Below are 24,411 nucleotides of genomic sequence, written 5' to 3'. Positions count from 1 at the left end.
TGTGATTAATGAACAAATAAATAATAAATTTAGTCACGACCCATAATATATCACCTAAGTGATGTCAGCTCTTCAAAAAGTGTTTCCAGGATTTTAGTACAGCAGTCTTCATCGCAGCAAAGCTCATTCAAGTTACAACAAAACCACTCAGACCTCAATTAAAAAAATAAATAAATAAAAATAATCTGTGCGTTATGGTAAATTCTAGATTTTAAAGAAGCTCTTCATTAAGTGTGAAGAAAAAATGTTTTTTAAAAGTGACTTTTTTTTAATAAAATAGCAGCAGTTCACAAGTCAAAGTAACAACAGTCAATATATTTATAATATATAGATACATAAATAGGGAAAAATATGAAATTGGTGGAGATACAAACAAAAAATGGTGTCCTATGACATGCTCGAAATATAGGTTAAACTACAATAACTATACTTCTAAATTATGAATCTTCCAGTAACACATTGTAAGTCATAACCAAAGATGAGCACCTATTAGGTGTGTGTTCACCTGGTTCTGTACCGCAGCCATCACAGATCTACTACTGAACAAACTTAAAAGACCTCTGGAGCACTTCTAAATTCAATAACAGTAAAGCCAAAGGTAGCTTGGTAAATCAGTTTCAGACTTCAGTATGTGAATTACTTTTATCTTCCACATCACAATACCAACCCTGATCTATGGGCAAATACACAGTACGTGCTTTTTGTATATTCACACAATTGTTATTTATTGATCAAAATGGCAATTAACTTTTCTCTGTGGGTGACACATTTTACAAGATACGCTTATTACGTCACCTTGGTATGCCACTAGAATATCATTTCTGAAATGCACAAAGGAACTTCGGATAATTACTTCAAGGGACGCACACACAAGAAGCGTTTTTGCAGTGCATTACTGCAACTGTACAGAGCATCTTATTTTAAAAGATACAAACGCACCAAATTTGTTGTTTTCTCTCTGGCTGTCCATCATCATACATCCAGATGAATCCTCTGGTGGCGTTTCAGGTTACATTTCTGGGTGAAACATTTCCCACAAGCCAAGCAGCAGTACGGTCTCTCTCCAGTGTGGACCCGTCGGTGGGCCTTGAGGTTGCTCAGCTTGGTGAAGCTGCGACCACAGAGAGAGCAGCAGAAAGGCCGTTCACCTGTATGTGTCTGCAAGTGGGCCTTCAGGTTGCTGGGGTGGGGGAAGCACTTCCCACACTGGGTGCAGCGCAGGAGGTGCCTGGGACTGGCGTGAGGATGAGAGTCTGGATGGGGTAAGGGGTTGGTCTGATGGGAGTTTGCAGACTGAAGTTGGGTTTTGATGCTGATCCATGGGACACCACTTCGGCTATGTGCTGGTTTGTCACCGAGATGGCCTCGCTGGACAGAAAGTGGAGGAGGAGCGGCTTTGGATGTGGAGGGAATTCTGTTGAGGATATTTAAGTTCACAACCTGAGAGTGAGCTACAGACAGAGCTGTTGTGTTGGTGTTCGAGAGTCCGTGGGTAGGCTTTCTCATTGGTCTGTGGAGATGCTGTATAGCAGCTTGCAATCTGAGGCCTGTACCCACTTTGGAATGCAGCTTCATAACCTCCTGTACAGTAGCTTTATGGGAAATGTGTTGTTTTACTGAGAAGGATGCCATCCCAGACTTTTTGATCTTTTTTTCCTCAGGTTTGCTTTCCACACACCCGTCAGAATCAACAATAACCTCCTGTTTGATGGTCACACCCAGCGTATCACTGTTTTGCAGACTTGCTGAAGGGGATGCTGAGGCTGAGATCTGATCTCTACCTGGAGCAACCAGAACACTAGAATCTGTTGTGACAGAGTTGGTCAGCTTGTGTTCCACTTGCTGTAAAGAACCTCTAGTTTTGACTGGATCACAGTCTGCTGCAAGACTGTCATTCTGTAGCAATCCAGCTGTTGCAACAGTCAGGCCTGCCCAACCACTGTCCCTCTCTAAAGATGGATCTGTAGCCATGTGTGTTTCCTTCTGATCTTCAGGGAGGACATAATCAGTAGAGATCTGGGGGTCTTGCTTGATGATGTTCCTCAATAACTCCTCACTGTTCTCTTGAGTATGTTTTGGTTGTGTCTCAGTCATCTCATTAGTACTGTAGGATTCAGCTCCTGCTTCACCTAGAAAATGAATAGAAACAGGAGTTATATGATTGATTTCAATTGATGATGTACCCACTGCTAATGCTGCTAGCTCCATCCACTAAAATCAAGTAACCCATACTGAATGTACCTCAACCTTACATCTGTTTTGCATTTCCACCGCAGAAAGTAGTCTTAAATGTAGGCATGGTTGTTAAAGGGGCTTTAGTGGTAACCCTTCTCTGTGGGGAAACAACAGAGATGACTTTTCTTGGTCTTGAGAAGCTGCAGCCTGTGTTACACTGCCTAAAGCCTATGGGAGGCTACATTACTGTCAGAATAACACAAAAATTGCTGATGTTTTTCTCTGCAAGCTTTGTATTCACAGTTACTTTTCTGCTTGCTCAACTGCACACTCATTATGCACATATGTGCTTTTTCTCCTTTGTATGTGTTGTTGTTTATTACAACTGCTGAAAAAACAGAGTTGAGAAATCCCACATCAGCGCACAGATGACAAAAGGACTCTGGCTTCTCCTCGTAAATCACTGGTCTGCTGTGTTTTGACTTTGCCTTTCGATTTTGGATCAGTGTGCCAGGTACCTCAACAGAGGAGTAACTATAAAACAGGATGGAAAGGAGTGGTTCTATAGGTGCTATCCACCAGTTTTAATAAAGGCAAAAATAACCACTCTGTTGTGTAAAGTGCTGAACTGAACAGCTGTGTTCGAAAAAGGAAATATAGAGCTAAAAATAAAGCGTGCCTTTTTTACACTCGTTTCAAAAACAAATGCACACACTAGCCAGTTGAAGATCTTTACAACACAAGCCACAGTAGCAAAAAATTCCAAGGTGTACCTGCTACAGGGGAAAAATGAAAATGTTCAGAGGGCACAAAGGAAATTTTACATAACAATATAAAGGAACTGCCCATTACATTTCTTTTGTACATATTGCATTACTGAGCAAATAGCTAAACGTGGCTAAATTAGTTCTTTGTGAAGATTAAAAATGTTATACTGTGTTCTTATGCTAAGTGTATGGGACAATGGAACTTGACTTTAGTAACATAATAAGTAAGTGTTGTCAGAAATGAAATTAATGATCATCCCAAACTGATACAGTTTCCACAACACAGTGATCAACAGTGGTTATAGTACGGTAGTATGAAACTTCATATTTCTTCACAATATGTATATAGATAGATGTTGGAGTTTAACAGTACGCATTTGTCTTGAACTGTTCAGACCAGGACGTTCAGTTTGGTATGCGGCCCGCTCTGTTCGGTACGACCTGTGCCCCAATAATGACTGTCAGAACAGTCTATTTATATCTATTGTTCAAATAATGAACAGAAGTTCAAGAGTGCAAGTTTTACCTGGAAAAAGTTTTGGCTGCACAAATTACTGACTATCAGCTGTAACAGGCTACTTGGTTTAGAGCAGTTACTCAAGCTTGTGTACTGTTGCTGCCATCTGATGGAGCATCACTGACATTTGTATGACGACATTTGAGTGCCTTGGCTGTTACAGTATGACTTGTAGCCACGAACCACTGCTGAGTCACATGGAAGTGTAGAACCATCAACTGTACAACTGAAAACAATGGACCTAGGTGACAGACCACTCTACTCACCATCAAGAGTACCACTCCACCCTCCCAAATGTACAGAAGAACAAGACGGCTTATTCACTTGTTCTTCCTTGACATCCACTGCTGGCAACACATCTTCTTCTGTTGCCTAAATGACACAATGAACACATCAGGGAATTCTGAGAATATACTTTCATTTTGATTTGTTAGTTGGACGAATCCTTGCCGATACACTTAATGTGCTGGCTGATGCCAAGTTCTACCAATCGGATACCAATGCATATACATATGCATACTGGCTAGTTGTACAGTATAAAAACCACACATTTTTATGTTGCATTCAGGTATATAGGACACTGTTAGGAAGTTGCACCATCCTGTTTCTAATAAATAAATAAATTTTGTGGTACTAGATTAGTTCAAAGACCCACCTGTGATTCAGGGCTGTGAGTGGCTGCATCAACTGCTGTCTGACCTGTCTCTGGCGTGACTTCCTCTTGGCTTCTTGTCCACATTTCTGCAGATTCGCCCTCTTTTTTCACTTCACAGTCCCTCAAAATGTCTGGAAAAGGTGTATTACAGTAATGTAACTGAATACAGTGTTTTTAAACTAAACAATTATCTTTGTTTGTTCTTACCATCCTGCTGTTCTTTTGGCCTTTGTTTTGAGGTGTCACAGAACAGTTCCACATCATCCTTGGTACAGTCAATACACTTCCCAGCTTTCCCTCCATCTTTCCCCTCTTGGTCACTTAATTTCCTCTCAGCCCACTGCAGCTGAATCCTCAAGGACTCCAGCTCTTGGTTTCTGCGCTTTACCTCCTGCAAGAAGCCATCCTCCACCAATCTGGTGACCTCATACATGGCTGTCTTCACTACAGTCTCCATCACATCCGACAGCTGGGTCTGGAAAGTGACAATGAGGGTGTCCAGGTCCGACATAATAACCCCTGTCGAACAAATTTTACACCACGAAATTCTGTGCGGTTGCGAGGAAAATAAAAGTAAGGAAAAGGACTCCGCTTAGTTTCGTTTTTCCTGAAAATTCCAACACGGGTTGTTTTGATTGTTCACCATTATAGCAAGGCAGTCTATTCAACTATACATCCACTTGTTGTTGTGGACATTTCATGTAATAAGAAATAAACAGATATCCACATTAAATATAAATGTTCAGAGGCTGGACTGTTGACACACAACGAGCTGCTGACTGACACGAATTGCCTTCATGTTATTTCGAACTGTCAGGTAGCCAGCTAACGTGACTGTTTAGCTTAACGGTACCATTCGTATACTGACTAACGTAAACAGCGTTAAACCGTTAGCAAATAGTACGCAATTACTAAATACATAAACCATAGTCGAGTGTTGATTTATTTACACTTGGCCTTGTGGATTCCACTAATAACGATTACTGAGGTAAGCACACTCACATGCACTTAACATTTGATCGTGCTAGCTTTTAAAGACTGCTTGTGGTCCTTGTTTTTGCTCGTGACGTCATTTACAAGGCAGTACGGTGGCCTTACCTGAAAAATGCGAATAACAAAACGCGTTTTAATAGAGTGAAACCCATAGGTTGCTCCAAGCAATCGGTTGTCACTGAATCTCTTTGCAGCTACTTGTTTAAAATAGGAATGTATTTTAGCTGTTGTACTACACATTATGGCCCGATACGATCACGCCGTCCTATAACGCTTTATTATCAAGGGGCACAAAAGTGAGATTACATTTTTGAACCCAATTTAAGATACAACATGACTGTGACTGTAATCTCAATAATTTCCACTAAGGTTTTCAATATTAAAATTGTGTGATACTTCAACATCAAAACTGGACCCCCACATTTTGATTTTCCCAATTACATTTAGTAATAGGCAAGGAAAATGGCCACAGGGCAGAACAGAAAACCTGTAAATGAGGAAGAGCTGTACTATGTATTTCGATGTGCATAATGTTTTTTTTTTGTTTGTTTTATTATTATTGATTTTACTTCCCCAAAGAGCAATATTTGTGGCTCAGCCTAATAAGGAGCAGTGTACTGTCACAGCACAGTGACAAGGGACAAACTCCAGTTATGAGGCCAAAACCTTATATGAAAATGCATACCTTTATCCAAAGTGAACTCTCTCCTACACCCCATTTCCTATGTTTTTGTGCATATTTGAGTCTTGTGGCCTTGTTTCTACATCAGAGGTATGGCTTTTTGGAGACAATTCTTCCATGAAGACCACTTATGGCCAGATTTCTCCGAACAGTAGATAGTACACCTATCTACTGATAGGTGACACTGGTGACACTGGTTTCTGTCAGGTAACACTGGTTTCTGTCAGTTCTGAGCTGATGACACTGCTGGACATCTTCCGATTTCAAAGGGAAGTAAGCATGATGTGTTTTTCATATGCTGCACTAAGCTTCCCTAGCTGACTATTGTGTCTACAGTCCATAACGTTGCCTGTTTCTTCATGCATCCTGAAAAGGGCTTGAGCAGCACGTCTTGAAACCCCAGTCTGCTTTGAAATCTTTGTCTGGGAGCGACCTTGTTTATGCAGTATAAGTACCTTGTGTCTTGTTACTGTGCTCAGTCTTGCCATGGTGTATGACCTGTGATATGAAACTGATATGAAACCTCACCTTACTAGCATCCCTGATGTTGTGCAAGTGCACCCAGAAGAACTGTTGCTGTTTTGAAGGCAAAGGGTGGTCACACTAAATATTGATTTGATTTAGATTTCTCTTCCGTTCATTAACTTTACATTTTTTTTAATTGATAAAAATAAACTAAACTACTTTACAGCATTTTCTTCACACCTACCCAAAATTTTTGGACAGTACTGTGTATATATATATACATATACACACACACACACACACACAGAGGCAGGGTAGGCCCGTCAGTCGCAGGGCCAACTTACACAGACCCCCTTGTGACCTCGACGGATAGTGGAAGTGGTATAGAAAATGGATCGATGAATATTTAATTGAGTGATTTTTTTTTTTAAAAAAAACAACTTACTGAAAATTAGATAAAACTCATGGCTTTAGTTTCATTTACAGAAAGCATTTACAGACACCATTTTTAGTTTTATTCTGAATCTGTAATATAAGCACAACAATAGTTACTCAATTTTACTTAGAGTCATGGTTCAGTAACAAAATATTCAGCAATAACTGGGAACAGATTAGCATTTTATCAAACATGAAAAATATGTACATTATCTTTGTCTTATGTTTTTCATATCTACAGAAACTTTTTGAATAAAAACCAAAGGACTTGGAATTGAAGATAATTAAGAAAACATGGCTTTGGCTGACAAATGGCTCATAAATAATTCATTTTAATCTCCTAATACAAACAACTTTAAAACAACCTTAAATTCTCTTACTCTTCTTTCCAAAACGTATTAGTTTATAGATCTGTCGTGTGTTTGCGTTGATGTGACTTCAGATGATCCAAGCGTTTGAAGCTGAGGCCACAGACAGTACAGCAGTACGGTCGTTCCCCTGTATGAGTACGCTGGTGAACCTTCAATATGTCCGCCCGTGTGAAGCTCTTATCACACATGGTACAACGATGAGGTTTCTCCTGTGTGTGAATTCTCCGGTGCAACTTCAGATTCCAGAGACGGCTGAACTTGTTCCCACATACAGTGCAGCAGTAAGGTTTGTCACCTGTTTGGCCACACTTGTGTGTCTTTAGGTCAGAGAAAGAAGGGAAGCCTTTACCACAATGACTGCAAAGGTGGAGTCCTTGCCCCAGGTGAATCCTCTGGTGGACTTTAAGATTACAGGCTTGAGCGAAGGTCTTTCCACATTGGGTGCAGGAGTATGGTGGCCCCTGTCCAGTGCCTTTATGTGTCTGCTTATGGGCTGTTAATGAGGCAGAATCTGGGAAGGACATGGAGCACTGGTTACAGGTGTGTCTCCTCCCTCGTGTTGCTGCTGCCTGATGCTGCAACCTGTCACCCAAGTTTAAGGTATCATTGTACGCATCTGATGGCCCATATATGTCTGCTGTGCCATCTAAAGATGGATCATTGCGGATGCCCTGGCCCCGGAGGCTCAACCTGCCCCCTGATTCACCAGACACATGTTCAGGGTACAAGATACCTGGGTCCTGTAGATATCCTTCTTCATTGATCAACAAACAGCTGAACTCTCCACTTACATCAATGTTAGCCTTTGAAGGTGAGCCTGCAGGTGAACTGACCGTGCCCATTCTATTGCGTGGAGCACCTGCTTGGTAAACTTCATGCTCAGCTCCTTCTGGTGCTTCCATGTCCCCTTCATAGTGCCCCATGTAACTCAGATCCTCACCCAGATTAGATGGTGATCCTTGTAACCCATCCAAGTTACCCATATCTATCATACTGCTGTCTCCATAGCCAGTCTTGTCGAAACCACCCAGCATTTCCATTCCATATCTACTCTGGTAAAGTGGTTCAGGTGGGTCACCTGAGTGTCCATCTTGGCCTGATTCTGGCCTCTGGTGAAAGCCAGCTTCCCAGTTTACATGGCTCTTTGGGATCTTCTGGTCACTGTACCGTTTACTGGGGCCTGGCAGACCTGACGCCTCTGTTTCTGGCCAGTGAGAGAAGGAAAACATTATTCAGTTATGGGTATGTGGATACAGGGACTACAGTAACACAACTTATATAAACAATGAAATGTTTATTTGGTCGATAACATGCACCCACTGGTATAACATTTTCCGATGAAGCAGTACTGTAGATAATGCTGTATACCTACATGTGACAAGATGTTAATCTACTGAAAATTCCCTTCCTAAAAATAGCCTTCCTGTCTACAAAAATGAGGAGACTGACCCTCCAAATTGACCTCCCATCTCTCTTGGGACTCTGGCGTGATGTGAAGGGCTTCTTCCTTGAGTAGTCGATCCAGCTTTTCACCCTGCACACCGGGAGACTGACAGACAAGCAGAGAGGTACCATTAATACAGGAGGCTTCACTCTAGTCACTTCAAAAGAAACAACAAACTTACATCAACAGACAGGCTGATTTGATGCTAAAGTGACAAAAGTTACACGAAAAAGCAAATACTGTTAAATATTACAGAGATGACATGCCTCTTGACAAGTTTACAACAATGAAATTTCCACTGACTGCTGACCAGCGTTTTAAACATTTAAACCTAATTTACAGAAGCTCTTGCATAATAACTGTATAATGAACTGTCATCTACCTGTGGTGCCTTCATGGCAATGGGGGCCTCTTCTGCTTCATGACTAGGTGTCTCACCATCAGTGTCCTGGGAGCTATTTATTTCTTCTTGCAACAGACTCTCCTGTTTCAGACTCTTTTCTGTAGCAGAGGATATGGAAAATGTTTTTTCTTTTTAAAGAAAAATGATAACATGGCAATTGTCAATGAAGCACCAAGGAGGCTCAAATGGGTCATAGTCCAATAATTATGGATCAAATGAATATGTTTAATGTGAAAGGGGTCACTCAAAAATTATGTGCAGCACCCTCCAGCTAGCTAGACAAAGCCACTGACTTTCGGGTATTTGTTTTGGTTTTCGCACCCAGCAGACTTACTGTGTTGGTTGACTCATCACTTTTGCGACTGTCACTGCTGAGCAGCAAGTTGCAGCAAGTGGTCACATGAATGTGGTTATCAACAAGTAAGTCAACCCAGCATGTTCCAATGTAGCCACAAACGCGTTCACATATAGAGCTCGTGTTTGCAGCATATGTCCACTCACAGCTAAGCAGCATATTTTACAAAAAGCAAACTGTAACATTAGGCAAATATGTGATGCTAAACACATAAGAAGGGAAGAGAAGAAGAAGGAGACAAGGCGGCACAACTGGCAAAAAAATCTTTGGGAATACATCAATTATTAAGCTTATAATAACACTCCCACACCATTAGAGAATGAGTATATCTGGCTATAATTACATTTATGTATTCCGTTCAATTAACATGTTGCTCAGATGCATTCTTGAGGTGTGTGTATGACAGTTTTATTCTCATCTTTCACATATATATGGTATATAAAAAAATACAACAAGTACAATGCTTTAGCGATTCGACCAATCTCTGTTGTAGGATGATATCAGTATGCAAAAGCACAGCAAAATGGTTTTGACTGGAACAAAAATAAAATGAAGAAATAGAGAGGGCTCTCCTACTATACACAAGAGTACACCTCTCACAATCAATACACCCATAAGTTGCTCTGGGACAGTTTAGGTGTGCAGCATCAAGTTACCATGGTGAGCTCAAGGAAATTGAATGGAACACAACTGGACTTGGTTATATGTCTTTGAAGACGTTTCACCTCTCATCAAAGAAGCTTGAGAGGCCATGACCTGGGTAAATGAAATGGGTGAAACACCCAGTTAACCCTGAGGCTACCTGGCTAGCACAGCTCTGTTTGTTAATATAGTAATAATGATAGTAGTCGTAAGTTATTCCCTAGAAATATTTCTTCATTTGTATTATTAAGTAAAAATGTTTCTGGAGGATCTGTAACATTTTCAACTCAAAAAGAGCTCAGCCCACTGAGAGAAGTGAATTTAGTAATGCAGCTCATGACGGAGATGTGCATTTAGTCATCCATACGCAAGGTTAATAGTGGAAGTTAATAATGGCTGAAAATATACCCGAGTAATAACCAGACAGACCCACCTGTCCTCTCTGGGTCCTCACTGGACAACCCGACTCTTCCGCAGTCGATACATCTTCCTCTCCTGTCTCCCTCTCTGTCTTTACGTCTACTCTCGGACCACTTCAGGCGCCTCTTCAGGGACTCGACCTGCTCCCTGCACCGCGTCACCTCTTCCAAAAAGCTGTCTTCCACCAGCCGGGTGATCTCATACATGGCAGCTTTGAACACCGTTTCCATGACACCAGAAAGTTGAGATTGAAACGTTACTATTGCCTCGGCCATTATGACAACGGTGTGCGATAACTCTGGAAACTATTTTCAGTAAACTAAAGACAGAAGGCAACTTTCAACTTGCACTTGTAGTAGAGTAGCATTTGTCGGGTACAGCTAAGGTCGATTTTTTTAATTGGACATGCCAGTTTCCTAAATTCGGTTTTCAGTGTTGACAGCGTTGTAGACGCACATGAGGTGGTCCAAATTTACCGTGTGGTTACTTTCCATTACACCAAACTTAATGTTAAAGAACAATGGGTCGCTTGTAATGTTAACGTAAGCTAACTAGCTTGCAACCTTAGTTAACGTTACAGAATCCAACCACTATGCCATAAGCTATTGTCGGAAACTTAAAACTATCGTGTTTTATAAGCATTTAGTTTATGTTTGGAAATAAAAGTAATTTGGTTGCTTCGATTTAGTTTAATGTTACAAATCGTTGAGCTGTCGCAATTCCTCTTGATTCCGTAAACAAATCGCACTTCCTACAGGTCGCGAGTAGGGACAATCTTAATCGTTTTAGCTGTATGAATGTCTGCTGAAGAATGGTGCTTCTCGGTCAAAAAATTAGCCTATTCCAGGAGCAAATTAACAAAGGCTTGAAGCAGGTTTTAAACAGGGGTCTTTGGAGAAATTACATAATGATTATTCTTAAATGGAACTCAGTGAGTTTAATAATAAATGATCAGAAGAAGCAGATATACAATTAACCTTGCTATGCATTAAGAACATAAAATTAGCAAAGCACAGAACAGTGAAGGTTTAGGCCAATACAAAGAATATAGTTATCTTTAAATTACAGGGTTAATTTAAAAGAACATAATGAAGATCATCAAATACAAGATAGACTGAAACACTGTTCAGAAAAGGAGGGAAGCAAAACCAAAAGTTTTCAATGGACAACTGAGCAGAAAGCAAAACAACTAGAAATAACTGAAAGAAAATTCAGTCCAGTTGGTGCCAATCTCTTATAAATCCTTGGATACTACCTGATCCTACTGTCATTGCTTGAACATAAAGAGTTTATTTTACTTCCACATATAATAAAAACCCAAATAGATAAATAACTACTACTACTACTAGGATAATGAACTTTATTTTACTAATTGTATTTCTTGTCAAATAGATTCCATTAATGTATAGAATTAGTGGATGTATGCTCTGGAGTCCTTATCTACATTCCATTCCAGTTGGTGGCGGTAATGCATCATGTTGGGGTTTTTTTTGCCAAGCGCCATAAAACATCAAGAAGAAGATGACGACGACAAAATTCTCTTTGATTCTCTGCGGCGAAGAAGAAGGAGAAGGAGGAGAAAAGAGAAGGGAAGAAGAAGAAGAAGGAAGAGAAGAAGAAGTAGTAGTAGTAGTAGAAATCTTTGCTGTGCCTTACAGGAAGCCATGATCAGCCACTTTCTAATACCACGGTTTTAACAATGCTGTATTAACTGTATTGTCAAACGTGGATTCGTATTAAAACGACGAACGGTAAACTAAACAAAATGTCAGCGGACGATTTTCAGACCAAGTACGCATCTGTCATGGACAGCATGCTCAAGAGTGCTATCGCAGAGACTACGAAACTTTTCGAAAGTATGGTCGACGAACTGAAGGCAGAAATATCCAGAATCAAGAAGGAGAACGAAGACCTCAAAGCGAGATGCAGCCTGTATGAGAGTGCGAGAATCCAACCGACTGTTTATGTGACAGAACGTGAGCCTCTCGTGGGGAGAAGCGGCGGTTCAGAGAAACGTGATACAGCTGTACAGTGTGGTGAGTTCTTAGACTTTCCCATCATAAGCTTAGTAATCTTTACCAATGTAAGTGTCTGATAATGCTGTGTGATGCTCTACCCAGAAGTCTGAGTGTAGTCGTACTACATGTACACAAAGCCAAGTTTAGTATTTTCCAAAGCGTGGGATCCTAAAGAGGAGGGAAACCATACTAAGCTACCCAACTGCACATCTTAATACCAGTGTGTTCCAACAGTTTACTCTACTAAACTGTTGACTGTATTCAAACAAGATAACTTGAAAACAATACCTTTGCACCTTATTTGAAAACCTTACCTGTACTCCTTTATTCACTGTGTTTTAAAACGATGTTGTGCAAATGAGGGAGTGTTACCTCTTGGAATGAGCTGGGGGGGGTCCCTTTGGGTTTTATGCCTCTCCCAAAGTAGAAGTTGGGGGTGCAGCAACCCCTCAATCTTGAGACAAAGCAGGAAAACAATTAACGCTGATTTGTGTTCACATTTTTTTAACTTTAGCAACAATAACTTTAGCAACACTTTTCCATACAGTACAACATACAATTCTTGAATTTTCTGAAACTAAAAATGCATGAAAAAAATGCCAAAAATGCCAAGGCTTCCAGTACTGCAGGGATGGTTTTTATGAAGTTTTTAACAGCCTCATGTTGAGACAGCCACCGGGTGTCCTTCACTTGTTAATTTAAATGACAGATATAAGTTTGTTAAAGGAATTCTGCAATTAAACTGCAAGCTCACACAAACCGAGAACCTCTGCAGCAGCCTTCAGAGATGAAGAATGGTTTGCACTGTTTCTGAAGTACAGATGGAGCTGTTCTAGGTGGTCTCTGAATGTTGCCATGTATGGGACAGAATCTGATGCATCATTGCAGGCTAGAGCCAGTCTATGTGCAGCACAGTGTACACTGAAGAGCCATGGCCATTCCTCTGACAGTTGTTTGGTCACTCCATGTTGTTTTCCTATAAGTGATTTTAATGAAATTACCAAATATGTTCAAAGTGATAATGACATACAAGGAAAAAAAAAGTTTGATATACCCGTCATAACTGCTGCACCACCGGTTCCCAAGCCAAAGATGAGGTTTACTGGGATGCCCTTGATCTGTATGATCTTTCTCAGGGCTGCCACGATAGAATCAACTTTTCCATCCGTAGATTGGTAGATTAGGTCCAGGAACTGGCAGAAGAGCTTCCCCTCATTGTCCAAGTATCTAATAATCCATATAACATTCAATTATCATAGTATTTATTTCATCTATTTTTTCTTTTTATATATAGAAGCAAGGGCAACAGCAAAAATCAGACCACAGACATATGATGTAAAGACGACACTGACAGCAAAAACAATGTTACAGATTCCAGCTTTAAGTGTTACACTTTGGCATACCTAACATGAATGTCCAGCTGTCTGCACATGGACGCATCTGTTGTTTCATCTGTTTCTATGCCGATCGCTTTTGACTGATGAATATCCCTTAATATGGGATCACAATGCAGTATGATCTGTAGTTTGTAGCCTTGTCAATCTGAAAAATAAAATTGTTGGAAACACAAAGATACATTGAAATTAATATTATGTTATTTCTTCAACTAAATTTATGCTAAATGTAATTTATAACAATCACATGACACCAACTGAATTTTTTTAAGCATACATTAAGCTTGTCGAAATAGCTGCAGCCCAACAGAGTGGCCAGGTCCAACAAGGCTGGATAGTTGGTATGATGTGCTATTTCATGTTTGATGTTTCATGTTTGATGAGCCAGTATAAGCACTTGAATGCCCCCATCACGGCTTCATGCTCCAGGACAATTACTGGCTCAAAAGTAGCAAGCCAGTTGCCTGAAACGAAACACATCATCAATATCAAGGAGCATGTTAATGTTAGTATTGATTTTAAAAAATGATTTAAATACTTTACCTGCTGTCAGATTTGACTGGTGCAGACATGCTGTTCTGTGATGATCAGATGCCATGTGTTGGTCAAGTTTGTCCTTTCTATAGGACTGAAAGGTTCAATAAAAATTCTGCCCTGACTCCCCCTTGTAACCACCTGCTTGTGCTGCCTACATAATCAGCAAAACATTCCTGTAAAAAAAAAAAAAAAAAAAAAAAAAAACTACCAAAATAATAATAATAAATCTATTCACATGGATGGAAAATACAAGATAAGATTAAAAAGCATATGATTAATAACGATCAAATGCTTTCTTTTACTCACTCTGGCATAGTCAACACATCTCAGCATATCCCAAACTAAAGGACTCATTGTTTGGTATGCACACAGGGCACTTACTGCACTAATTGCTAATAGGTGGTCCCAAAGGCTAAACCTGGCCAGCTGGTTAATCAGTCACTCATTCAAAAAATCAATGAATCCAGCATTCATTCATTTATTCATTCATTTGTTTGTTTGTATATTTATTCACTTATTTATTTATTTATTTATGTATCCATCCATCCATCCTCATTAATCAATTCACTCACCAAGTTCAGTCTTGTACAGCCATGGAGAGTATCTTAAGTCTGACAGCCATGCTGGATCAAAGCCAGACTGAGGGTGGTGACTCGTCTGCAGTTTCTTACTACGTGTCTCAGTGGTAGGGTTGTGTTTAGTACTAGTTGTGGCGACGTTAACCGGGGCAGGGGATTGGCAAGCACTGTGGTCGGGGCCGGGAGAGATGCTCTCATTTAGACTAGCATCTGCTGTAGAGCTAGCTGTGCTTCCCACCTTGCCTTGTATGATTTGTTTAAGAAATGCAGAGCAGAGATTTTTGCTTGAGTTGAGGGGTGGGGATTGGGGGGGTGCTTGTTGATTTTTTCTTTTTGGTTTTTTTTAACCCTAATGTTGGCAATATGCTCTCTCCTCCCCTCTCTGAGTGTAGATGGGTGTGTCTGTACCGGTGTGAGTGCACTCAGCTGTGAAGGTCATTGTTGCGGTAACAGGTAGGGGAGGGGTGCAGGTGATTTCCAGGAGCGTGCAGTCAGCCGGGGCATCTGGGGATGAGGTGTGAGTGTCGCCATCCAGATGGGATGTGGAGGGAGGGAGAGAGAGTGGAGTGGTTAGGTGCTGCCATACTTCTGAGGAGTCATTTGAAGCGTGAGCTGGGGTCACTGTGTTAAATCTGTTAAAAAACTGAGAGTTGTAAGAGTCTCTTACATTAGCACACAGCAGGTCTATTGTTCGTCCCTCTCTGGTGGGACAGTTCACAAACTGAGTGAAATTGGGAAGTGTTTTGTCCAGGTTAATATGGTTGAAGTCACCCGAGATAGCAGTGAATGCACTTGGAGTCTGTATCCAGGCTATTGCAGAGTGAATCATGTCACATGCTGTGCTGGGGTTTGCAGAGGGGGGAACATAAAGAGTCACCATGACAACATGTGAAAACTCCCCAGGGCAAGTAATGTGGACATAGTCCAATGGCACACAGTTCCATATCCAGGCTGCAGATGCGCTCCTTCACTGTAATGAGAGCTGGATTACACCGCCAGTTTTTAACAAGCATGGCAAGCCACACACCCCCCCCCCCGTGCTTACCACTCCTAGTGCAGTCCTTGTCCACATGGACTGTATGGAAGCCCATCACTGTTGCATTGTCAACGCAAATAATATAAATCACTGTTAATAGATCAAAAGCAAAACTGACCGGAATGGACATCCTATGGTTAAATACAACTTCAGTTTCTATTTGTATTGCAAATGATGCAGATGACAGATTTATTTATTCTTCTTCTTTTTTTTCTCCTTTTTTAGCGTATTCACCAGGAGTCAGACCAAACATCACTTGGCTATAGACAGAAGATGAGTCTTAAAAATCATCAATTAACCTTTTTTTTCTGTTCATGTTTACAGACCCTGATGCTTTTGATACAATTCTGGTAGAGCAGTGTCAACCACTGAGGCACTCATTGTCGCAAAACCAAAAGCACCACAGTTATGAGGAGATGGTGTATGCTTTACAGGAGCATGACTATGAGATCTGTGGAGAGGGAAATTCTCAAATGGCCTTTACACTTGTCAAACAGGAGGTGCGTGTGCAGCAAACAAATCTTTTTTTCTTGCATGTCTTTTCCAAGCTGAGAGTTAGCATTTGCATAACTCCTGTGATGATTTTTCTCTGCAGTCTCACTTAAAGCAAGAGGAAGCTGAGTCCACTGTGGGCTGTGGACAAGTTTCAAGTGATAAAGCAGGTGCGGGATTAAAACTTTGACTTTGATTTTTCAACTTGATTCAGCTTTTTTATCAAAATTTGGTAAGGTTAACTTCTCACCATTTATAGTTCTTATGTTTTTTCTGCTGTGTCTATCACTGTTGTATCCAGATCCACCACGGACCTCTCCTTGTCGAACTGAACATGAAGGACCTTTCATTGACACAGTGTGTTCAACTAGAGAAATACCCTTGCCTCAAGGACATGAAGACACCCAAGTGGCACTGGAACTGCCTTCTTTTGGGACATATAGTTGTTTACAAGGAGCTCAGAACCAATCATCTGAACTAGGGCACACAGTCATCTCACTCGCTGCAATAAAAGATGGCATGCAAGATGAACCTGAAGTTAGTCAGAAGACATCAGATATTCATACACATGGAGAGCTCATGACATCTCATAAACACCAGTTGTTGAATTATCATCAGTCAGAGGCTGCACTGCTTGAAGAAGGGCAGCTGTGTCAAACCATGGGCCAACCATCGATAAATGATCCAAGTGATGTAGCTCATCAACAACATGCTGATATGCAGTCTGTGCAGGAACAGTTAGCACAACACACACCACTCAATGAGGGAGAAATATGTGATGAATTAAAAAATAGCGTGGCAGAAGTGGAGGCTAGTTCCCAGCCTGATGGAAGAGGACAGCCACCAAAGAAAGCAAAACATCTGCAACGGTCATGGAAAGACATACTTCAGTCACCATCTCCTGATATTACACCTGAGCAAGAAGTGAAAAAATCCCCTGCACAAGAAGTGAAAGAGGTTGAGGTCTCTTCTGCAGTTGATACAGTTAATATCACTTCACTCAAGTCTCTCTCACAAGCTCGCTCAGTTCATCCTGAAGATTCTTCCTCTGTTATCATTCCATCCAACCAGGAGAGAACAAATCCTGCCTTAAAAGATGTGGTTGTTTCTCTCGAAGTTTCTTCAGTATCGCAACAACATATGAATATGGCAGAAGGCATAATTCAGGCGCCATCTGCTGAAGTTTCTTCTACACTGGAAACACCAACTGAGTCACCACAAATACCATCAGTTCAGCCCAGAGAATGTTGCACCTCTGTAAATTTTCAGGATGCAATGCTATTAGTTGAGGCTATGTATCAGCCAGTGTTAGAAAGTACATTCTCTTTTGAACAAAGAACAGCAGCACCACAAGCCCAAACCCATTGTGCTCTCAGTGTGGGTGCCCTACAATCTGTGGGCAAGGCTCCAGCTGAGATAGAGACAGTGCTGCATCCTGTTGAAACTCATGAAGCATTGGATGCTCTACCTACAGAGCTGTGCACAACAACACAGTCGATAATGCAGAAACTTCCTCCTCAGACTACGGATGTCACTCTAAGCAGCGATGCTCAGGCCCACATTAAGATTCTCACACCAAAAAAACACCACATGGTCACTCTATCTAATGCTATGACATCAAGTAAACGGGCTAAAGCAGTACCTTCTAAACTAATTGTGCCAAGATCGGTATCCTCATTAATGCCTCATAAAATTGCAGTACAGTCTCCAACCCAGCTACCTAATGTTAGGTCAATGTGTGTTGCTGCACAAAATAAAAGTACACTCCCAGGCTCTACAGCTGTAGGTTTACCTTTTGGAACACTTTCTTTTTCCTCTGCTTCTCAGAAAACAGATAACATTACTGCCAGCAAATCCCATCCTGTTGTCACACAGTCAACCATTACATCTAAAGACTTGGAGTCAGAGACTCTACTACGTCCAAAAATAATAACTATGATTCCACAAACTTCAGTGGGGCCAGAGCCTACCTTCATGTCTCCAGTGGTAGCCCCAGTTTTTAAGCCCCAACTCTCTGCTGTGGTCAGATTAACCAGGCTCCCATTTCCAGTATCAACCAATGAATCAGTTTTGGTCTCAAGACTGTGCACAAATGGATGTTGTGACTCTCAGTCCATTTTGAAAGAATGTACTATACAAGAGAAATCATCAACGCCATTAGAGACACTTGTGTCATCCAATGACATTTGTTCCAGTTTCAAAGAAAATTCTGTTGCTGTGTCTGCAAAAACTTCTCAGATGTCAGAAGATCCAAATGATATTAAAGCAAAGGTATCATTAGCCTCTGAAAACTGTACCACTTTGGAAGAGTTGCCTGACAGCAGGTATGTGCAGTTATCTGCACCATCAGCCTATTTGAACTCAACAGTAACCCTCAACATGACTGAGTCTTCAGCTGTATCTGGTGGAACTGGTGAACTTGCTTCTAATTTGGACAGGGAAATAATCAGTAGTTCATTGCATGAAGCATTCCCTAATGACCAACCTGTAGAAGAGATGCAATCGGCTGCAATCATAAATGTAGGATCCATCACATCCAAGGACACATCTGAGCCTCATTTACAGATGAGTAAAACAACCCTGGCACAGTTGGCCATGTCTCCTGCAGCACAAGACCCACAAAAGGTAATGCAGTAGGACACCCCCCCCCCCCAGACTGACATTGTGATTTCTGTCAGGAGAAAATCATATTTGCACTAGTTACTACACATTCAGGGTAGTGATAGTTTAATTTTTTTAGTCACTATCTACAATTGTCATAGGTTAAACACAAGTTAAAGTGATACCGAAACTGAATGAGATAGTTTAGAATTGAAAGTTGTTGATTATATAGGTAGGGTTACATTTTGTTAAAAGCTTTGATGTGATCATGTGCACATGAATGTTTATTATGTATTTTATATTTATTTTTGTGATTTTTTTTTTTCTTCTTCTCCTCATATATAGGCATCTTCTAATGAGTCTGTAGATGCCAGAGCTTCTTGTACAGAGGCTAGCACCGGTGACAAGCAACGGCTACAGAAAAATTTCCTAATGGTCCAACTCCGACATCACATCAAAAGCCACTTACAAGCTAAGAAAAATGAAACAAATCCAGAACCACGCACAGAAACGGAGACTGGGACTGTAAGCCTTAAAAATGTTAGATTAGAGAATGACCATCCAAATGACAAAAACACAACTAGTGTACATATGCCTCTTAATCCAGAAAACCCATGGGCAGTAGAAGATGTTACATCTCCGAAAAAGACAGCTGGTGACCCTATTTCCATTAGTTACAGGAGATCTGGACTGTGTAAAGATGTTGAATCCAAGAACGCTTCTAGTGCTTTGTTTTCTGTCAGTTCGAAGAGGTCTAAGGCCAGTAATGAGTCCACTCCTATACGTCCCAGGAGGACAAATTCTTTTAGAGATGGTGTAGGTTCCAAAAATAAAAAATCCACTTTTGTCAGTCCAGAGAGGTCAAGCCCAACTGAAGATGGTGGTACCCCTCAAAAGCCCAAAAACATTTCTGTGCTTTCTGGGAAAACAAGTTCAACTAGCGATGATGCTGTCCTAAAAAAGAGAAAAATTCCAACCAACAATACCAAAACCACTCCTGTGAGATCTAAGAGGACTTGCTTGAGCAGAGCTGTTGTTAGTCCTAAAAGGACTGAATCTACTTCTGTTAGTTCTGAGACATCAGGTACAAGCAAAAGTTGTACTGCTCCTGAAATACATACCAGTGATTTAACCTCTGTCATTCACATAATTAAAGAGGGTACAATTCCTAAAATTAATTTAAAACTGGTGGATTTTAACAAGGTAGAAAGTGAAGCAACAAAAGTCACAACAATCGCAAAAATGAGAGATTCCCATCAATCAACATTGCAGAATGGAGCTAAAACAAGCCAGTTAGTAGAGATCCGTGCTAGCTGTGAGGCTGTAAAAAAATGTATGGCTAATGCTGTGTGGACCCCTCCTAAAATGCCACCCAGTAAAACACCTCCAGCAGGGGAAAAGAGGTCAGTACGCTTACCTGTAAAAAAGGAGACAATCTCCCCAAGATCCCAGAATCGTATCGCTGTTTACCCCCCCAGCATTTCTCTCCACCCTATACCTGTCAAAACACCACCTGTTGTCTCACCATTACAGCCTTTATCAGTTATTGGTAGGCGTCTGCTCAAAAACCAGTGTGGGGAGTGTGGTCGCGTCCTCAGCAGCAGTGCTGCCCTGGAAAGCCATGTTCGTCTGCACAAAGGTAGACGACCGTTCTCTTGCACACTCTGTGGGAAGTGCTTCACAGACTCCAAGGGTCTTAAACGGCATGGACGAGTGCACCGCAATGGAAGGATTCATGTATGTCAACAGTGTGGGAAGGGCTTTGTCTACCGATTTGGCCTCACCAAACACGTCCAGATGGTTCACAGCAGGATTAAACCTTTTGTTTGCCAGATATGCAACAAGGGGTGCTTCACAAAACTAGATGTGGAAGCCCACATACGTATCCACACTGGAGAGAAACCATTCCACTGCAACCTCTGTGAAAAAAAATTTACAAGGAGGGTAGATCTAAATGTCCATTTAAGGTGGCATAATGGGGAGAAGAGACACTGGTGTCCATACTGTGGGAAAGGATTTTTAGACTTCAATAACATGAAAAGGCACAAGTATATTCACACAGGGGAGAAACCACATTCTTGCCCACACTGTCCCAAGCACTTTACACAGTCAGGCCACCTGAAAAAGCATGTTAAAAATGTACATAAAATTCAATAAGAGGTGGACATCCATGATGCCATCCTGTTCCACTGAGAAGGATTAAGTTTCTAACATTAGACATGTAAAGTCTTATTGTGAGAATATTTAGTGTGGCAATGAAATTTGATGTGGTTTGTTTTTCTTTGCTGTAGTCTATCTTTAACCCTCTGGAGTCATGTTTTTGACTACTTTTGATTTTACCTTTATATTTCAACTTAAAAATGGTTTACCTTGTCTTGTTTGGTGCCACTCCAAAAAACAGTTCCTGTCTACCACAAGATGGAGGGACACATCACAGGCCTGACACTTCCAAGATGTTTCACTTCTCCTGTTGTCCACCTGGAGGCAGCGTTTACACTTTAGAATCAGAATCAGAATTCCTTCGTTTATCCCTGAGGGGAAATTCTTTTTTCGTACAGACACTGCACTTGTACTTTCCCGACCAAGAAAGAAAATTTAAAATATGAAGTGAGATATAAACTAAAATAAAATATAAAAGATCAGATATTTACATGTGTCTGTACATTTATACATTTTTGAGGGAAAAGTATGTGTGTCCGTTACAGTGCAGAGTTTAATAGTATGATGGCAAGGAGTCAGCAGAAAATCTGGACCTGGTGGGTGTCCCTTCCTTTGTGCAGACGCCCCAGGAGCACTCTGTCTGCACATCGGGGCTCCCCGTTCTCTCTTTCCTCTTCCAAAACAAAAGAGGAATCATCCACTTCGTCATCAGAGTCCTCACTCTCTGTCTCTGTGTCTCCCTCTGCGCCTTCCTGTTTAAAGAAGAGCCGGTGCTTCTCTTGACTCCAGGGGGTTAAAGGCAAATGCAAATGCACATTTGAAAGCATTTTGTAAGCTCTTTTAGAGGAGGATTTATTTTTTATTTTATTTTTCAGAAGGCATAAAGCAGTAGTTCAGCATTTTAGTTGACACTGAAAGATGCACTTGTTAGTTGTAAAAATGTCAATTTCATATTTAAACTGTACAGATTAAATAAATGAGATGATTTAAGAGCTTTAGAGGTTTTCATCATCATATTTTTGAGCACTGATCGCAGTCAGGCCACCTGTTTCTTCCAGCTCACAGTTTTTTTGCAGAGCTAAAATAATTGTTTAGTGGCGTCATCTCCGTATTTAATGCACAGCTATGAGAGTGGTAACTCAGCAAAGTAACATGTAAGCACAATTCCCAATATGTGAAGCTAATCCTTTAAAACAAATTTTCTCAGGGCACCGTCTTCTCTTCTGAGATTATGCATAACCAGTATTAACATTGTAGATTTCTACAGCTGCACCTTATTTCTGTGTGTGTTTATTCAGATAAGTTCTTTTTATGTATACAGCCATAACATGTTTTAGATTTTGCAGCTTTATTGAAAAAATACTAAGGGTAACCTGACACCAGACCCAAGTAGCCTTTATGATAGTATATTGTTTTAGACATTGCCTTCAGAGTAAACAGCTGCATACTAGAGCCATTATAGTCTTGTCAGCAGATAAGTTGTGGTTGTGAAAAATTTAAAGTATTTTTATTATTTTTCAGTCCTATCTGAAAAGCGAACTTAGCTGTTAGTTATTTGGAATATATAGTACATGTATGGAAAATGATTGAATTTCAAGTATTGTTATTTAAAATTATTTTTTTCCCGCTTTTCACTGTTGCAAAGATGCAAAAATGACATCAATGGTTAATAGTTGTGCTTGTTCCATGATTAACTCCTCAAACAAGGTTTATGATATTTTTTTTTTACTATTTTAATCTCTTTGCTATCTATGTGTAATCCCTGACAAGCCAATGAATGTAACCTTACAGTTTCCATAAATGCATTATATGTGCAATTGCTTTTTTTAAAAAAAAAACAAAAAACAAAACTGAAGTTAATATATTGCCTATTTGAGCTCACACACTGTTGTTGATCCTGCCTTAAACACATCTGTTCATGTTTTAGATTACTTTTTATGCCTTTGTGGCACCTTTCTCTTAATCTTTTGTCAAAACACAGGTACAAAGGACCAGACATATCAGAGCGTGTAAAAATGGGATGAGGTGTTCAGTCAGTGGGGCACACCTCTGAACTGCTTACTGTCATGTGGTTCTGTGTGTTGCTTTCTCTCTATATAGAGATTAAACATTTTGGCTGCTTCCAGTCTTGTTGTTTTTTCTTTTTTTAATTCACTACAGGTAGACAAGAAATTGCCATAACACCACTTAAACGCAAACAAAGCACTGGCATCCGTCTTCCCTTCATCAGCTCATGAGGTATCATATGCAAATCATGCAACTCACTTGAGCAACACACCATCAACGCCAACGGAAGCACCGCTACCCCATTTAGAACGGTGTGCTATCAAATTTTACCAATGCAATTTTCCAAGAAGCTGTTAAATTACCAGTTTTTGCAAAAACAGTTTCACCGCCTTATCCACAAACTCCTTCCCATTATCTGAGGATATCCGAACTGGAAGTCCCCATCTGCTTATGACCTCTGTACACAAAAAGTTAGCAACAGGCTAAGCATCCTTCCGCTTAGTTGGACAGGCTTCCAGCCATCACGATAATCTGTCCACAACCACCAACATGTATCTCTTACTTTCAACTGGTTTTATCCTATCAACAAAGCCCACAACTAACTCACGCATATGACCCCTCGGAGTTGGAATGTGACCGGGGGAAATATGATGAAGAGTTGTTCAGCAAACCTTCATTTTAGCATGCTTTTTCTGCTGCTCCTTATCTCATATTTCCTTCTCTTTTCTAAAATTTTGCTACCTTATGAGGTGTAGATATTTAAAAGAAGCTGCTTCAGACACTTGTTTGTCAACAATATTCGAGTGGGAACTTACAGTTGAAATTCACGGAGTGATCTTCCAAGATTTTCGGCCTGTCTAAAACAGCCTGTCAGAGGGCTTTTGTCCAAATCAGTGGCTTCTTCACTTTAACTCTTATCTCTCTTTATTACTATTTCTATTTTAACTCTTAATTCTCTTATTTCTTTTTCTCTTATTTTCCCTTGTCACATTTTCCTCTATCCGTCCAATTTACCCTGGGCTGTTACTCTTTTTCTTTCTATAAGCTGACTGTTTCTCAAAGCTAATTTTTACGCAGTGACTAAAATACACGTCTTGCCGTTAAAAAAGATAAAGAGCTCTGTCTTCATGAATCTTGCATGGTGTTATTTAGCTCACCTTATCGTTACTAATTAGGGTATTCTGTACTTGTTACTTCTGTTTTCTTTGTTTTCCTCTTCTCACTTCGTTTCACTTTATTTCTCTTTTAACTTTTCTTAGAAACC

At 40.5% G+C, this 24,411-nt stretch overlaps 2 protein-coding genes across 3 annotated transcripts; one reads left to right on the top strand and one right to left on the bottom strand.

The window, feature by feature from the left end:
* Nucleotides 1–245: 245 nt before the first annotated feature.
* Nucleotides 246–11,137, bottom strand: LOC124053327. The gene is made up of 8 exons (XM_046378378.1): nucleotides 10,338–11,137; nucleotides 8,887–9,005; nucleotides 8,510–8,609; nucleotides 7,096–8,264; nucleotides 4,322–4,706; nucleotides 4,115–4,245; nucleotides 3,726–3,831; nucleotides 246–2,129 (listed from the first exon to the last, which is right to left on the bottom strand). Exons 1-8 carry the CDS (start codon nucleotides 10,597–10,599, stop codon nucleotides 973–975), a joined length of 3,429 nt encoding a protein of 1,142 aa, XP_046234334.1. The 5' UTR covers nucleotides 10,600–11,137; the 3' UTR covers nucleotides 246–972.
* A 696-nt stretch (nucleotides 11,138–11,833) lies between these two features.
* On the top strand, nucleotides 11,834–23,265 carry LOC124066885. Of its 2 annotated transcripts, none has more exons than XM_046403719.1 (5): nucleotides 11,834–12,360; nucleotides 16,212–16,387; nucleotides 16,495–16,549; nucleotides 16,681–19,004; nucleotides 19,326–23,265. In XM_046403719.1, exons 1-5 carry the CDS (start codon nucleotides 12,090–12,092, stop codon nucleotides 21,135–21,137), a joined length of 4,638 nt encoding a protein of 1,545 aa, XP_046259675.1. In that variant the 5' UTR covers nucleotides 11,834–12,089; the 3' UTR covers nucleotides 21,138–23,265. The 2 variants fall into 2 exon arrangements, with proteins under 2 accessions (XP_046259675.1, XP_046259666.1); XM_046403710.1 differs by having other exon boundaries at nucleotides 11,836–12,360; nucleotides 16,483–16,549.
* Nucleotides 23,266–24,411: the final 1,146 nt, after the last annotated feature.

The sequence above is a fragment of the Scatophagus argus genome, chromosome 2 (genome assembly GCF_020382885.2).
Source record: "Scatophagus argus isolate fScaArg1 chromosome 2, fScaArg1.pri, whole genome shotgun sequence".
Taxonomy (NCBI): Eukaryota; Metazoa; Chordata; class Actinopteri; family Scatophagidae; genus Scatophagus; species Scatophagus argus.
The sequence above is the reverse complement of the archived record's forward strand: the minus strand, read 5'-3'. Positions and strand labels throughout refer to the sequence as shown.

Coding starts and splice junctions, on each gene's coding strand:
- LOC124053327 (XM_046378378.1), bottom strand. CDS start 10,599: ATGGCCGAGGCAATAGTAACGTTTCAATCTCAACTTTCTGGTGTCATG. Junction 8,265..8,509: donor ATGGGAGGTCAATTTGGAGG/GTCAGTCTCCTC, acceptor CTCACTGGCCAG/AAACAGAGGCGTCAGGTCTG. Junction 4,707..7,095: donor GCAAACACACGACAGATCTA/TAAACTAATACG, acceptor AAACGAAACTAA/GCGGAGTCCTTTTCCTTACT.
- LOC124066885 (XM_046403710.1), top strand. CDS start 12,090: ATGTCAGCGGACGATTTTCAGACCAAGTACGCATCTGTCATGGACAGC. Junction 16,388..16,482: donor TTACACTTGTCAAACAGGAG/GTGCGTGTGCAG, acceptor TTTTCTCTGCAG/TCTCACTTAAAGCAAGAGGA. Junction 19,005..19,325: donor CAGCACAAGACCCACAAAAG/GTAATGCAGTAG, acceptor CCTCATATATAG/GCATCTTCTAATGAGTCTGT.